The 16,144-nt window shown below is 43.7% G+C and overlaps 1 protein-coding gene across 1 annotated transcript in view; it reads left to right on the top strand.

Annotated features, from left to right (window-relative positions):
- The first annotated feature begins 1,091 nt into the window (after window positions 1-1,091).
- Window positions 1,092-16,144, top strand: part of SLC3A1 (solute carrier family 3 member 1) — a 31,301-nt gene continuing 16,248 nt past the window's right edge. Inside the window, exons 1-4 of the mRNA XM_065891346.1 lie at window positions 1,092-1,521; window positions 4,257-4,436; window positions 4,575-4,729; window positions 7,330-7,455. Coding sequence (XP_065747418.1) covers window positions 1,092-1,521; window positions 4,257-4,436; window positions 4,575-4,729; window positions 7,330-7,455 — 891 coding nt within the window. The remainder of the gene's footprint in view (window positions 1,522-4,256; window positions 4,437-4,574; window positions 4,730-7,329; window positions 7,456-16,144) is intronic.

The following is a 16,144-nucleotide window of genomic DNA, read 5'->3' as shown; positions in this document are numbered from 1 at the left end:
CACTCCCACTTTGAAAAGTGCTTCCAAGAATGGACAGCCATTTCCTCTTCTGAAAATAGGAAAAACTGAAAAAACTGAAGGCACCTGGGGTCAAACTGAGCATACAAATAGGTATTTATCAGGTTGGCTTGAATTGAGATAAAATAAAATAGCTTTAGTAACAAAGGTTTTGTTGTTCCCTGCCTCCAAATCCTCTTCCTCTTGCATTTATAGGAGAAGAGACTTTCAAAACAAAAAATAAAAAGCCTGTTTCCCCTTGCAAAATTTGGTGTTTGTTTCTTTTTCTCAGAGCTAGCTAAAAAGAAAAAAGAAATGTAAGCTATTTTTTTTATTGTGGTAAAATATACATAATATAAAATTTACCACTTTAAGAATCTGTAAGTGTACAATTCGGTGGCATTAAGTACATTTACATTGGTGTGCAGCCATCTCCAGAACTTTTCATCAGCCGAAATGGAAACTTTATATCCATTCAACAAAAACTCCCCATTACCCCCCTCCTTCCAACTCCTGGTAACTACAGTTCTGCTCTCGGTCTCTATGAATTTGTCTAAGTACTTCATATAAGTGGACTCAGACCATATCTATCCTTTTGTGTCTGGCTTCCTTCACTTAGCATAATGTCTTCAAGGTTCATCCATGTTGTAGCACATGGTCAGAATTTCCTTCCTTTTTAAGGCATATGTCACATTTTGTTTCTCCATTCATCCATTGATAGACACTTGGCTTGTTTCCACCTTTTGACTGTTGTGAGTAATGCTGCTTTGAACATCTGTGTACTCGATCAAGTAACACCTTAAATTGCAATGGAACCCCGTGTCCTCTTCCCATGTCCCCTCCTCTATGCCCATGTCCCAGTCCAGAACTGAATCCCTCAGTGTAGTGACTATAGTTACATCAGCCTCACAGGTGTAAAGAGAATTTTTTAAAACTCCCTTTACCTTTACCCTTTCTTCCTTGGCTGGACAAAGTCCAGCCAAGTTTATTTATAAACCACGCAAAGCTCGTTAACACAACCAAGCAATTCAGCGAGTTCCCTTCCCACTTTTGTTACTGCAGGAAGGCACTCCGCAGGGATAAGATTGTGAAACATGGCTGAGGATAAAGGCAAGAGAGATTCCATTGGAATGAGTATGAAGGGAGGCCGGACAAACAACGGGTTTGTACAAAATGAAGACATCCTGGAGATGGGCCCGGACCCAGGCAGCCCAGAGGATAGCCCACAGCACAATGCCGTGGACATCTTTGGCCCTGCGGAGCCCGACTTGAAGGATGTCCGGCCCTACGCGGGGATGCCCAAGGAGGTGCTGTTCCGGTTCTCGGGCCAGGCCCGCTACCGGGTGCCCCGGGAGATCCTCTTCTGGCTCACCGTGGCTTCTGTGCTCGTGCTCACTGGGGCCACCATAGGCATCATTGCCATCTCTCCGAAGTGCCTGGACTGGTGGCAGGCGGGGCCCATGTACCGGATCTACCCGAGGTCTTTCAAGGACAGCGACAAGGATGGGAACGGAGACCTAAAAGGTGCGTGCCTTGAGAGTTTGGGGCGTGTCCGAGATGAGGTTGTAGCGGACTGTTTCAGTTCTTGAAGGGCATTATGCCTGGGTTGTGCGGTAAGCACGTTCCATCCAGTATGACTGGTCACGCCACGTTTCTCCTTGGTTATGATGTTTAAAAGCCCCTCAGCAGAACCCAACAGTTCTTCCCATATGATGAAAGGTTACTTGCTGGAGCCCTTTGAGCCCCCAAAGAGCTGTTTAGTTTATTGCCTGCTAGGAACCTTTGCGTAGTTGGTCATCCACTCTAACTTCCTACGTGGGCAAGTTTCCTCTTGAAATGTGTCCTGCTTCTGGGCACGTTAGAGTTGGTTATCTCAGAGTGACTGTTTAGCATTCCTTTTCCAGTGTGCACAGTGGCTGGTCTGGCAATCTGGTGGAGAGTTTCTGATTAGTGAACAAAGCATAAATAATATTTTAGAAAAAGATTAAGTGATGTCTTTAAAATGTGTAGGCTGAGTCTCTAAAGCTTAAATTCTGAGAAATGAAGGAAAGAAGAAAAGGCATAGAGTGGGTTGGTCATTACTTGAATTAAGGATTATTTAAAAACAATATCCACATTAATAAAAAAAGTTAAAAAAATTTATAGTTATGCTAATAATTTCCTAGTGTGTTATGTGTGGAATGTCCTAATTATTTATTGTGTAAACAAGGACACAAACCATACACAGGAACTGTCCCAGGCAGATTGGTTGATACGGTCACCCTCGTTAAGGGCAACAATAAGGAACAAATAAACTAATAAGGTAATTTTTGATAATGATATTTGGCTTGAAGAAGACAAAACAGAATGCATTAATAGAGTATGGGAAGTGGAAATGAGCTTAATCAAACTTTAAAATGTTATAAATACACTCTTGAAATCTCCAACTTTCCTGACAACTAATAAAAGGCTTTTCTTTTTCACGCTCATATAATTTTTCTCTTTTTAAAGTCATCCTGCATCTTAGCTATTGAAATATTAAAAATATTGAAATATTTTCTGTCCTTCAAGATGCAGTTCAAACCCACTTCCTTCATTACTCTGTCCTTAACCTCCCAGTCAGTGGGCGCGCTCCCTCCCCAGAGCTCTCGTGGTGCTTTGCAGGAGCAGCACCTCTGATACTGCCTTGTAAGTGCCTGGGTGAGTTTCCTTCCAACCCCCGGCCCCCAGCATGGTCCTAGCACCTGCTTCTTACAAAGGAAATGCTTTGCAAAGTGATGTTTTGATGGAATAGAGCCCAAAACCCTAAACCCAAAAATACACTCCCCACTTCCTGGCCCTCCCTCTGTAATCTCCATCTAAATTCTCCTGCAAAGGCAACTTCTAATCACCTCTCACATTTGCGATTTCCAGTAACTTTTCCTTGAAGGACTGGCTGCTTCCTGTAATTAATAGGTATTTTTCCTCGAGGTTGAGGGGTTTTTTTTGTTTTTGTTTTTTGAGGGGGTTTTGTTGTTATTACTTGAAGAAAATGTTCCAGGTTTCAGTTCAGTTGACTGCCTTCTGTCCCCTGGAATGTGGGCCTGGGAGATCCCTTGTTTACTTTGTGTCTGTTCAGCCTCTGTTTTTATCATCCTGTTCCTTTGTGCTGGTTTTTGATATAAATCAAAATTCTGACTTAAATCTGCCTTAAAATTCTTTTGTTGCCTTTTGACACTCTGTGTGGTCTGACAGCCACCCACACAGGGGAACCGAGGTACAATGAGGACAAAGATAAGCAGCCTGTTACAGGGGAAGAGCCCCAAGGCCAGGAGTCAGGGGACTTTGTGCTTTGGTCTCTGTGACCTCGGACAGGCTGATTGTAGGAAGCCACATAGAGTCCCACAGAAAGTTACTGGAGGCTGAATACTAAACTCAACTCTGGCTCTGCATTTAGGACTCTGAACTAGAAGCACCGCCCCCCCACCCCACCCCACCCCACTATCTGCTAATTATCCTACGAGGTCCCAAGTACAGTTTCATTCCCATATCTCTTCTCAGCCAACTCTAGAATTCTCTTCTGTATAAATTCTTGGCTTCAGCAATATCCAAAGGAAATAGAATGTGGATCACATAGGTAATTGTCAGTTTTCTAGAAGCCACATTAAAAAAGTAAAAGAGAAACGAGTGAAATTAATTTTAATAATATACTTTGCATACTCCAACACATCCACTGTATCACTTCAACATATAATCAACATAAAAATATAAATGAGCTATTTTACATTCTTTCTCTTCATACTGGGTCTTCAAAGTCCAGCGTGTGTTTTACATTTACAGCACATCTCAATTCAGACTAGTCACACTGTAAGTGCTTGATAGCCACATGGCAAGTGGCTACACACTGGGCAGTGCAATACAGACCACTTGACCAGCGGGGCCATGTATTCTTCTTCTTCGTACCTTGGCACTTAGCCCAGCATCTGGCCTGGATTAGGTGCTCAAAAACCATGTGTAGAATAAATTAACAATAGTGTAGTCTTGGTTTTAAGTATAAAATATGAACAAGCCACAGACAGATTTTTTTAAATGTTATGCATCGATGTTAAAGGTCAAAGGTTATTGCTAGAAGATTAATTTGCTGTTGTTTGTAGAACTAGACCTTGCTATTTGAATTTCACCCATATTCAACAAATTCTAAATATTTCTGTCTCAATATAAATATTTCCATCTTAGACCTATTGCTTTTATTTTTAATCCTTCAACTAAAAAAACCCAAACTTTATTTATTTTTCATTCAGGTATTCAAGATAAGCTAGATTACATCACAACTTTAAATATAAAAACTGTTTGGATTACTTCATTTTATAAATCATCCCTTAAAGATTTCCGACATGGTGTTGAAGATTTCCGAGAAATCGACCCCATTTTCGGAACAATGAAAGATTTTGAGAATCTGGTTGCAGCCATACATGATAAAGGTAAATTGAATGGAAGGTGGGTGGGATGGGTTAAGAAAAGCATTTCTCCAAATGCTTAACTTAAAGCATTTTTTCCTTCACTGTTACATTATTCTAATATAATCTTGTCCTAACATTTGAAATGTTTTCATTCATCAGGTTTAAAATTAATCATTGATTTCATACCAAACCACACCAGTGATAAACATGCTTGGTTTCAATGGAGTCGGAACCGGACAGGGAAATATACTGATTATTATATCTGGCATGACTGTACCCGTGCAAATGGCAAAACCATACCGCCCAACAACTGGGTAAGTACCGATGTGCTTGATTTACAGAGGGAAAATGGGCAACTCTTTAGTGATTAAACTGGTTATTTACAAAGCCCTGTTAAAAGAAAAAAAAAAAGATGGGTATAGTTTATGGGAAGGGGAACAAGTTTCCCAAAGAAATAGAAATAAAGTCCCAAGCCTCCTAATCATTTGATTTTGGATTTGGATTTTTCATTTTATTGTAGAGCTGATGTATTTCAGCAAATTAAAACCTATGCTCTCTATTAATGTCTTCTTCCTTTACTTCCCACTCTGTCCAGCTTAAACTCCATGTCCTATTTGTTCAGTAACTGTCTTGCTACTCTTCAGACCCCTTTGCCTTTCTGGCTTTTTGACTCCACTGTCGAACAAAACACTAGCCATAAATAAACCCAACCATCCATTTTCTCTTTACCTGAACCTCGGTATCTAAGCTTCTGGACACACTCATTGTCCCCACCTGAACTGATCCAGCCATTCGTTTGGGGGAAGTTTACTAAATCCAGCTGATCAACATACCCTCCCGCCTCTTGCCTTCTCCCCATCTTATCACTCTCGGCAGCAAACTCTACTTTAAAGAAAGAACAGAAGCCATCACACCTGCCCCCATCCCCACCCTCTTCCTAGTCACTTCTTTTGCAGCTGAGACCATGTCTCTCCTGTCTGGGGTTACCAGACTTACAAATGAAAATTCAGGAAGCCCAGTGAAATCTGAGCTTTAGATAAACAGTGCATAATTTTTTAGTGTAAAATATTGCATGGCACATACTTACACTAAAACAGTATTTGTTGTTTACCTGAAATTCAGATTTAATTGGATGTCTTATATTTTATCTGGCAACTCTACTCTTGTCCCAGGACAGTCCCTCTGCCCACTCTAGTTCACCTTCTCTCCTGCTTTCTGCGGAGCCTTTTCCTCTGGATCATCTGTCCCCCGTCCAGGGCCTCCTTCTTGACCTCCATAAACATTTAAAGAGGCTGACTCCTGGGCATCAACTTTTAGATGACCCAAGGGCACTCAAAGGACAAGTGTCAAAGCCGACTGTGTGATCTTCTCCTCCAGCCTCCCGTATCCCAGGTTCCATGAATGGCACTAATGTGCAGCCTGGTGAACAGGCCTTTAGCAAGTCCTGGCACTTTCATGTCCCTAATTTTTCTTTTCCCTGATCCACCACCTTTGAAAGTGATGATGACATTAGCAAACATTTGCTAGACGCTTACTGTGTGCCAGGCTCTGGGCTAAGTGTTTTATATTCATTAATTTATATAATTCACCCTACAATCTTATGAGTTAGGCTTTAATTCCTATTTTGCAGATGAACAGACCAAGGCAGAGAAATGTTAAGCGCATTGCCCTGGTTCACAACTAATACATGAAAGGGCTGTGGACTGGATCTAGTCTAATTTTTACCGAGTGAACATAAATTGGTCTCAATTTTACATTTCTCTAATTGCTAATGATTATTATCTAATTACACTGAGGTCTTAATTTTACATTTCTCTAATTGCTAATGATTATTTATCTAATTACTAGTTATTAATGTAGTAGTTGCCTAATTACTAATGATGTTGAACACCTTTTCATCCATTTATTCACTTGAGCTTCCACTTCTGTGGAACACCTGTTTAATGGTTTCTTTCCCCAGTTTTTTGTTGGATTGTTTGTCCCTTTGAAATAGATTTGTGGAGTTTTTTTTGTTTTTTTTTTTTGTATACTGATCTTTCTGTATACTGATATATACTGTAAAAATCTTATCCTGGTTTGTATCCAGGTGGGCCATGAGGTGATCTGGCGAGAGTATGTTTCCTCAAAAGGCATCAGCTACTACTTAGCTTGGGCCAATTGTTGCCATGGAAATGTGGACCCAGTGTGACTAGGTCTTCCAACTAAAAAGAAAATATTATGCAAAATCCCTCAGTTTGTAAATGCTGTCCAGATGTTCTCTTTAGTGTGAAATGAACAAATGGCTCAAGACAGAGCCCCGAGGAACCCTCACACAAGTTCCTCCTTCTGGAAATGCCACGGACATGAACATTTCTAGAAGGAGGAAAGCCGCACCCATGTCAAACGCAGCTGGGAACCAACGCTTGAAGTTGCTAGATTTCTTTTATTCCCGAGGACTGTAGAGTTTTAATTTGAATGATTCTAATACTTTTCTAAGGATACAGTTTAAACACTTGCTCTCTCTGGATTCAAGCTCCAAGACCAATACAATATGTCTTTCTCCCAAATTGGCCACCATTTGCTTTTCTTCACAAACAGGATTCCAGAGCCTGGATAGAAGATTCAAGAAAATATATTAGAAATGTCTGCTCCTTAAGCTGGCCTTTGTCCTGCCTTTGAGAGCATTGGTTTCATGTTGTGGTTGTTGGGAACAGCTTCTACTGTACAAGCACATCACAACCACACTTGTGGGGCATTAGGCCAGTGGATGGCATTTTGGGGAATTAATTTACCTAGTGCTCCCGCTAGAAAAAAAATTCTGGGGATTTGTGCACTCAGTCCTCAAGGGGCCGGGATGGCAATGATCATTCCTTTGTGGGCGATAGCATCATAGGAACCGTGCTAAACAACTGATTGGCTATTTTCTGTTTGCTAGTTAAGTGCATATGGAAACTCCAGTTGGCACTTTGATGAAGTACGAAACCAATGCTATTTTCATCAGTTTATGAAGGAGCAACCTGATTTAAATTTCCGCAATCCTGATGTTCAAGAAGAAATAAAAGTGAGTATAGACACCCACGCACACTTCTCTGTTACATGGGTGCTTAAGTGGTTATTCGATATACTGCATGTGAAAAAACAGTAATTATGCGGGCTAAATCAAGCAGTGCAATTCAGTTCCGGGATTAAGGTGTCTGAAGCAAATACAGACTCTTAGGTATGTCAGTGGCTCCTTCCTTCCTCTAACCCAAATAATTGAAGTGGGAGGGAGGCAGAAACGCCTGTTGCCTTAGCTCTGAGGGGCTCATCTGCCTGTGACAATGAGCTGGTGCGGTGAGGTGGGGCCAGAACGGGGGCTTGGGGGTCCAGCTCCTGTGTCCGGACCCAGCCCACCACTGGCTGCAGGGGGCTTCTGGGCGAGTTATTTGGCTTTTGTGTGTCTTGGATCCCTCATCCATGAAACAGGATTGATTGCAGTCTTTGTCTCAGAGAACTTTTAGGAACATTAGATGAGATAACCCATGCAAAACACTTCTGTATTCACCCAGTAAATATCAACTTATTGTCTGCTCCATGCCAGGTCCTGTTCTAAGCAATGGGAATGCAGCAGGGCATCAAAGCCCTGCCCTCAAGGAATTCCCAGTATCCTGAGGGGAAGGCAGACGATTAACAACTAAACATATAACATGTCAGGTGGTGATGAAGGCTTAGGGTAAAGAGCCTCGGAGTGCCAGGGAGAAGTTGGCTCAGAGACACCACTATATTGAGGTCCCATTTGCACAAGAACCTGACATTTGAAAGGGAGTCATGTGAACATCTGGGGGAAGAGAATTTCCGGCAGAGAGAAGAGCAAATGCAAAATTCTTTGGGGGAGACTGAGCTCCACATGTTTTAGAAACGGCCTGGGGGCCGGTGTGCAGGGCTGCCAGATACAGCAAGTAAAATTACAGGACACTCAGTTAAATATTAATTTCAGTTAAACAGAGAAGTACAATATTTGAGACATTCTGCTACTAAAAAATTATTCACTGTTTATCTGAAATGAAGACTTAACTGGTTGTCCTGTATTTTATCTGGCAACCCCACCAATGCACTGCAGTGAAATGAGGGAGAGAGTAAGGGAGCTGGGGTGCAAAAACGAGGGTGGGAGCTGATGCCGCGGGGCAGTGGATGCTGCTGTAAGGGACGCGTGCTGCGTTAGAGACAGGAGCCGATGGGGCTCACACCTGTGTGGCGGCAGTTCCAGCAGCACATGGCACATAATTCACAATAAACATTAGCCATATTGTTGTCTCCATTATTGCTGCTGCTTCGGCTCTGATGGGCGAGAATTTAGGTTAGTGGGTAGTGCTCTGAGGTAGGTCAGGAGGAGACCCAAACAGAACGGGACAGGTAGCCGTGGGTCCCTTTCTACAGTTCACCACATCAGCCAAATAGAGAGGATGCAGGCTGCCAAGTTGGAGTCACTGACAACACCTGCACCCCTTAGTCAGTTCTTGTTTTGTTTTTAAATAACAGCTTTATTGACGTATAATTCACATACCATAAAATTCACACCTTTCAAGTATATAAGTCAGTGGTTTTAGTACTTCACAGAGTAATGCAAGTATCACTACTGATTTCAGAACATTTTCATCACCTCCAAAAGAAACCCCATACCACTCCAAGTCACTCCCATGGTCCCCTCATTTTCTCCCCCTGGGCCCTGGCAACCACTAAGCTACTTTCTGCCTCAATGGATATGCCTGTTCTGGACATTTCATATAAATGGGATCATACAGTACCTATCTAAATGTCTATGATTTGTATCTATATTTATAATTTGTATTTAACTATTTGAGAAACTGTTTTCCAAAGCAGCTGGACCATTTTACATTTTTACTGGCAGTATATGAAGTCTCCAATTTCTCTGCATCCTCACCAACACTTGTTATTGTCTGTATCTTTGATTACAGTCATCCTAGTAGGTGCGAGGTGGTATTTCACTGTGGTTTGGATTTGCGTTTCCCTGATGGCTAATGATGTTGAGCATCTTTTCATGTGATTATAGTTTGTTTGTATATTTTCTTTGGAGAAATGTCTATTCACATCCTTTGTCCATTTAAAATTGTGTTATTTGTCTTTTTTGTCAGGTTGTAAGAGTTCTTTATGTATTCTGGATATGTGATTTGCAGTTAATTTTCTTCCTTTCTGTAGGTTGTCTTTTTACTTTCTCGATGGTGCCCTTTGAAGCACAAGGGTCTTTAACTGTTATGATGTCCAATTTATGTTTTTTTCTTTTCTTGCTTATGCTTTTAGTGTCGCATTTAAGAACCATTGCCTAACCCAAGGTCATGAAGATTTAACTCATGTTTTCCTTGGGAGAGTCTTGTAGTTTTAGCTTTTACACTTAGGTCTCTGGTGCATTTTTTGTTCATTTTTGTATATGGTGGTAGGGAGTCTAACTTCATTCTTTTCCACGTAGCTATCCCGTTATCCCGGCAGCATGCGTTTACAAAAGATTATTCTCTCATCATCGAACTTAGAACCCTTTTGAAAATCAATTGATCATAAATGTCGGGGTTTATTTCTACACTGTCAGTTCTGTTCCATCAATCTATATGTCTGTCCTTATGCCAGTACTGTCTGGATTACTATAGTTGTATAGTAAGTTTTGAAATTGGGAAGTGTGAACTCTACAGCTTCGTTCTTCGTTTTAAGACTGTTTGGCTATTCTGGGTTCTTTGCATTTCCCTATGAATTTTGTTATTTGTTTGTCAATTTCTGCAAATAAGCCTGCTGGGATTGTATTGAATCTATGGATCAGTTTGGGGGAGTATTGCCGTCTTAACAATATTAAGTCTTCTGATCCACGGACGCAGGATGTCTTTCCACTTACTTAAGGTCTCCTTGAATTTCTTTCAACAATGTTTTCAGTGTACGAGTCCTGCACTTCCTTTGTTAAATATATTCCTATAGACTCCTTAGTTCTAAGACTATTTTTACTATATATGTTTTCCAGAATTTAGATGAATTGCTTTGCGACCTCGAGGAGTAGGCACCTTGTCAAGGCAGCCTTGTCTCAGTTGGGAGAGGGGAGGTAGACGTGGTCAGCCAGCTAACTAGGGGTTAGTTTTAAACTTCTCTGTTGGAGTGTGGACTCTCCTCTTCTCCATCACTGAAGATCATCTGCATACTCACACCCCCTCTTTGGGCCCCTACCACTCTTATTAGGCACTTACTTTGTGCTTTACCTGGATCATCTCATTTAATGCTCAGAAGAAGCCTAACTTAAGAGATTTTATGGCCATTTTACCGAGAAGGAAACTGAGGCTTAGAGAGGTGACATCACCCACCTTGGGAGTGAGGGGACAGGATTCAAACCCAAGCACTGAGATTCTGGAGTCCACATTCTTAGCCACAACTCCACACCTGATTTGAGGCAAACTACTTCTCTCTGTGTGTTTCACTTTTCCTGCATAGTTTTTTAAAAATTAATTAATTAATTAATTTTTGGCTGTGTTGGGTCTTCACTCCTGCACGCAGGCTTTCTGTAGTTGTGGCGAGCGGGGGCTACTCTTTGTTGCGGTGTGCAGGCTTCTCATTGAGGTGGCTTCTCTTGTTGCGGAGCACAGCTCTAGGCGCAGGGGCTTCAGTAGTTGTGGCTCGCTGGCTCTAGAGCACAGGCTCAGTAGTTGTGGCTCACGGGCTTAGTTGCTTCACGGCATGTGGGATCTTCCCCGACCAGGGCTCGAACCCGTGTCCCCTGCATTGGCAGGCGGATTCTTAACCAGTGCGCCGCCAGGGAACTCCTCTGCATAGTTTTTGTGAGGAGGTTTTCAACTGGAAATTCATAAATGGGAATATAAACCAGTTGTTTTATCTGGCAGTGGATTTCTCCAGGCTCGTTGTAACAATGTTGATGGATTGTCTGGAGATGTGTAGACAAGTGTGATAAATTTTGCCAAAATGTGCCAGCAATACATAAATCCTTTTTTGACTAACCCAGCTGTTCTCTTGCAGGCATCCAGGTAGTGGAGTACGTGAATAGGAGTCTTATTTACTGGACCTGCAGGATGAAATCCCTCTTGAGATGAATCATTATTGCCTCTGGTTGAGAGGTTAGACATTTTTGTAAGGCTGGTTTAGAGGACTTCTTATTAGAAGTAAATAAGAAAGGCTGCAAGCTGTAAGGGAAAGTTCTTTGCTCATGGACAGGGACCTTTCACACGAGGGGGCTTCCGACACCCTCCTCCCCCCGCAGCACTTATCTCTGCAGCAGAGTTCAGCAGGTTAATAATTTGCAGCGCTGAGGGTCTGTGGTGGGGAGGCATTTGGAGTGAGCCCTGCTTGCAGACCAGCTTGTACTCGGAGTCTGAGCCTTCTTCTGCTGGGCTCCCATCCGATTTCAGCTTATTTGCACAGTGGGAGGCTGGCAGGGCAGCACGGAGCACCCTTCTCTCCTCTTAGTCCTCCCCCCTCCCCCTGCCTTGCACTGGCCGTTTGGGACTTGGCTCTGCTCCGAACCTCTCAGGGCTAGAGCATTTTCAGCTGGAGAAGTCAGGAGGTTTCCTCAGAGGAGGTGGGAGCTTATATTTGTCTAGCATTTTTTGTGTGTGTGTGTGGTACGAGGGCCTCTCACTGTTGTGGCCTCTCCTGTTGCGGGACTCCGGACACACAGGCTCAGCGGCCGTGGCTCACGGGCCCAGCTGCTCTGCGGCATGTGGGATCTTCCCGGACCGGGGCACGAACCCACGTCCCCTGCATCGGCAGGCGGACTCTCAACCACTGCGCCACCAGGGAAGCCCCTGTCTAGCATTTTATACTTTTCCGATCACTTTGGTTTTTACTTGCCCTCCAAATCCCTTACTTGACAAATGAGGAAACTGAGGCCCAGAGAGGTGAAGTGACCAGTGGATGAGCTGTAGAGCAGGGAGGAGACTCCGATGGCCTGGCCCCATGTCTGGGGCTCAGTGTGACCCTGAAACCACCACATGGGAAGGCTGAGCCCTGGGGTAGGGGAGTAGTATGTTCATGGCAGCTGGGGACTGGGAACCAAGATGCCCTCCTGGCTTAAGATGGAATCAGAGCATAAATGTTGGCTCTGCTCTGCCCCTATTAAGCATGGTATTGCTGGAGAGAAGCAGCTCAATTCAAAATAAAATTTACTCATTACCTGCTTTATAAACCAGCTCTGTGCTTCATGCTAATCACTGCATGTCCTGTATGCCATGCACTTCATTCTAATTCATTCCCTCATTTAACAGTATGTGTTGTGTATTGGCCATTTGCCAGGGTATGATGGTTGATAATATGGGCCCATGTTGTGGCCATCACAGGCTATAATATTACATTATATTCTGGAGGGGGAGGTAGACAAACAGGAAATTACAATAAAGTGTGCTGAGTGGTCATGACAGTGGGAAGTAGGAGAATGCAGGGCAGGCACCTAACCTGGACACAGAGTGGGAGAGACTAGGGTACGCTTTACAGAGGAAGCAGTGTTACCTAGAGGATGAGTAAGAATGAGCCAAGAGAAGAGGGCTTCCCTGGTGGCGCAGTGGTTGAGAGTCCGCCTGCCGATGCAGGGGACACGGGCTCGTGCCCTGGTCCGGGAGGATCCCACATGCCGCGGGGCGGCTGGGCCCGTGGGCCATGGCTGCTGGGCCTGCGCGTCCGGAGCCTGTGCTCCGCAACGGGAGAGGCCACAGCGGTGAGAGGCCTGCGTACCGCAAAAAAAAAAAAAAAAAAAAAAAAGAGAAGAGACACAGGTGGGAGCGTTCCCCGCAGAGAGGAAGCAGGAGCACAGCACAGTGAAGGTGCTGGGAGTTGTCCAATATGGAGACATGTTGTCCGGGGGTGGGGGTGGGGTGACAGGACGGGATGAGACAGGAGGGTAGGAACCAGGTCATAAGCGGCATTGGAGGCCACGGTAGCATTGGGTTTAAAAGGTCTTGGGCAGGGAAATAATTTTTGATTTGCATTTGGAAAAATCAATCTGGTTGTGGAGAAGGGGCTTGAGTAAGGCAGGTTCGAAGGTGGAGGGACCAGGGAGGTGGATGGTACAGTGACCAGGAGAGAATGGTGGGGGCTTTGGGCCAGTGAGGGTGGTGGCCTTGGAGAGGAGTCCAGTGTGACTCCCAGGTTTCAGATTTGAATGCTGGCTGGGTGGTGGGACTGCTTCCTGGGATGGGAGACATGGGAAGAGCAGGGGTGGCGGGGGGTGGTCTCAGTCATGCAGAGTTTGAGCTCTCTGAGAGACATCCAAGTGCTCAGTGGATAGCTGGATATAATGACATGGAACTCAGGGCAAGGTCTGGTCTGGAGATAAGACTTTGGGATTTGTTGACATGTGGACAATGCCCACAGAGGTCAGGTAGGTAATATCAGTGAGAGGACTGGGCCAGCTGAGGTGAACAAGGGGGCCAGTTGTCACTTAGCTCATAGGGGTTGTTGTCATGTGGAAATGAGGGCCAGGTGTAGCAGGTCCTGCAACTAAAAAAAATAAAAGTAAAGGAAGACCAGATAACAAATGGATAGGGCGCCACACAGGGTTCCAATTCTGACGCACCACTTATTGCCGTGTGACCTTGATCAAGGTACATCATCTCCTTGTGCTTCAATTCCCCCGATGGTAAAATAGGAATAATAATGGTACATACTTTGTGGGGTTGTTTGGGGATTAAATGGTTTAACCTTTGTAAAGCACTTAGGACAGTGTGTTGCTTTTGTATAAGCATTAATACTTGTTAAGTAATCAATAAATGATAGATAAATGAGTCAATACTGTTGTGAAGCGAAATGAACAGAGGGTATAAGATGGAGCCCCAAGGAGTATTAATATTTAAAGGCGTGTTGAGCAGACAGAGGACTAGCAAACCAGAAGCAGGGTATCCTAGAGCCAAGGCGTATGAGGATTTCTAGACAACAAGGTTAGTCTGTGTCGTCAGACATGGCAGAGAGATGAGGTAATATAAAGACCAAAGCGTCAGTTGACTCTGGCAGCAGTACCCCTAATCCTCACAGAATTCCTGCAAGGCAGGTATTATTTTATTGATGAGGAAACCAAGGTTTTTGGAGGTTATGCAGATAAGCTAACTCATGCAGCTGGACAGTGGGGGAGATGGGATGGTACCCAGATGGGTCAGATTCTGGAGCCCATGATCTATGTATCCTGCTTCTGGAAGAGTTAACAAAGAATTTTACCCAGGTTTCTGGAGAGCAGTAGGGTTGGTTTACTTTCCTTGCTTATAAGCAGAGGATATGGTTTTCTCTCTGTCCTTCTGAAATAGCCTGTGCTTTCTCATTCCTTCTTGAGATGGATGACCTGGGATTTATGTCATTATCAAGAGGATGTCTTATATATCATCACATGTAAGAGCAGAGCTTTTCTCTGTTCCAAACCTGGCTTTTTAGGTAAATGGGCCCAGTAACTTCAGTCATCTCAAAAGGAAAGATTTGCCTCGAGGTTTTGAGAATTTGGATATCAATACAGTAAGTCCCCTACATACGAACGAGTTCCCTTCCGAGAGCGCGTTCGTAAGTCCAATTTGTTTGTTAAGTCCAACAAAATTAGCTTAGGTACCCAACTAATACAGTCAGCTATATAATACGGTACTGGAATAGATTTATAATACTTTTCACACAAATAATACATAAAAAACAAACACAAAAACCAAATAAAACATTTTAAATCTTACAGTACAGTACCTTGAAAAGTACAGCAGTCCAGTACCACAGCTGGCATCCAGAGGCTGGCGTGGAGTGAACAGGCAAGAAGAGGTACTGACTGGAGGAGGGAGAGGGGGTGGCAGATGGTAGAGCTGAAGCTGCAATTTCACTCACGCCTGATGTTGATGGCACAGGTTCTGGTTCCTTGCTGGATTCAGTTCTATCTACCCTCTTGAAAAAACGATCCAGTGATGTCTGGGTAGCAGCTCTCATCCTCTTCCCGTATCTCCAGTACTACTGTACTCTATACAGTACTGTACTCTGTACTCTATACAGTATAGTACTGTACAGTAAAGTACACAAAAGCACAGCCACATGTAGAGGAGGCATGCACGTGACAGTGTATGCCAGACGCATGAACTAACTTACGTGATTGTACATGCGGACGCACGTTCGCATCTTTGAAAGTTCGCAACCTGAAGGTTCATATGTCGGGGACTTGGTGTAATGCTGAACTGATTCCTTTTTCACTCAGAGCAGCAAGTTGTTTAAGGAGAAAAGAATGAAAATGTGCCTGGAAGAACAGGACTGTGTGATGTCATGGGAGTTAGTCAGAAATCGGGAACACAGTGTTCCCCAGAGTCCTGTTGTCCCTACGTGGGTCTCCCAGACCTGGCGGAACCAGGCTCCTTGCCCATTTCCACATCTGGCCCCTGGGGGAGCTTAATTGGCATAAAGAGAGGGTTAACCATTAAAATCTGGAGCTGTCTTTTTTCACCTGGTTGAGAATAAATAGCACGAAGCAAATCTTTTTCAAGAGCAAATTTTGGATTATCTGGGTGAAAACCTCAGCGTTTAAAATGACTCTCAAAAACGAGCATCCAACTTTTGCTGTTTTGTTTCATCACACAATGATAACATCTCTTTCTGGACTACAGTGAACATCCCTGCCGGGGCCGTGTGCCTACGCTGGCGTACACGTTCCTCATTCTTTAATGTTGGGTTAATAGTTAGCAATGCTGAGATCCCCAGAGTGAATGAGGACCCCATGAAGAAAATGAGTAGCTTTATTTTAGGAAATCAGTGATCAAAAGCTTAAT

The sequence above is a fragment of the Phocoena phocoena genome, chromosome 14, assembly GCF_963924675.1.
Source record: "Phocoena phocoena chromosome 14, mPhoPho1.1, whole genome shotgun sequence".
Taxonomy (NCBI): Eukaryota; Metazoa; Chordata; class Mammalia; order Artiodactyla; family Phocoenidae; genus Phocoena; species Phocoena phocoena.
This window is presented reverse-complemented; position numbering and strand designations above follow the sequence as displayed.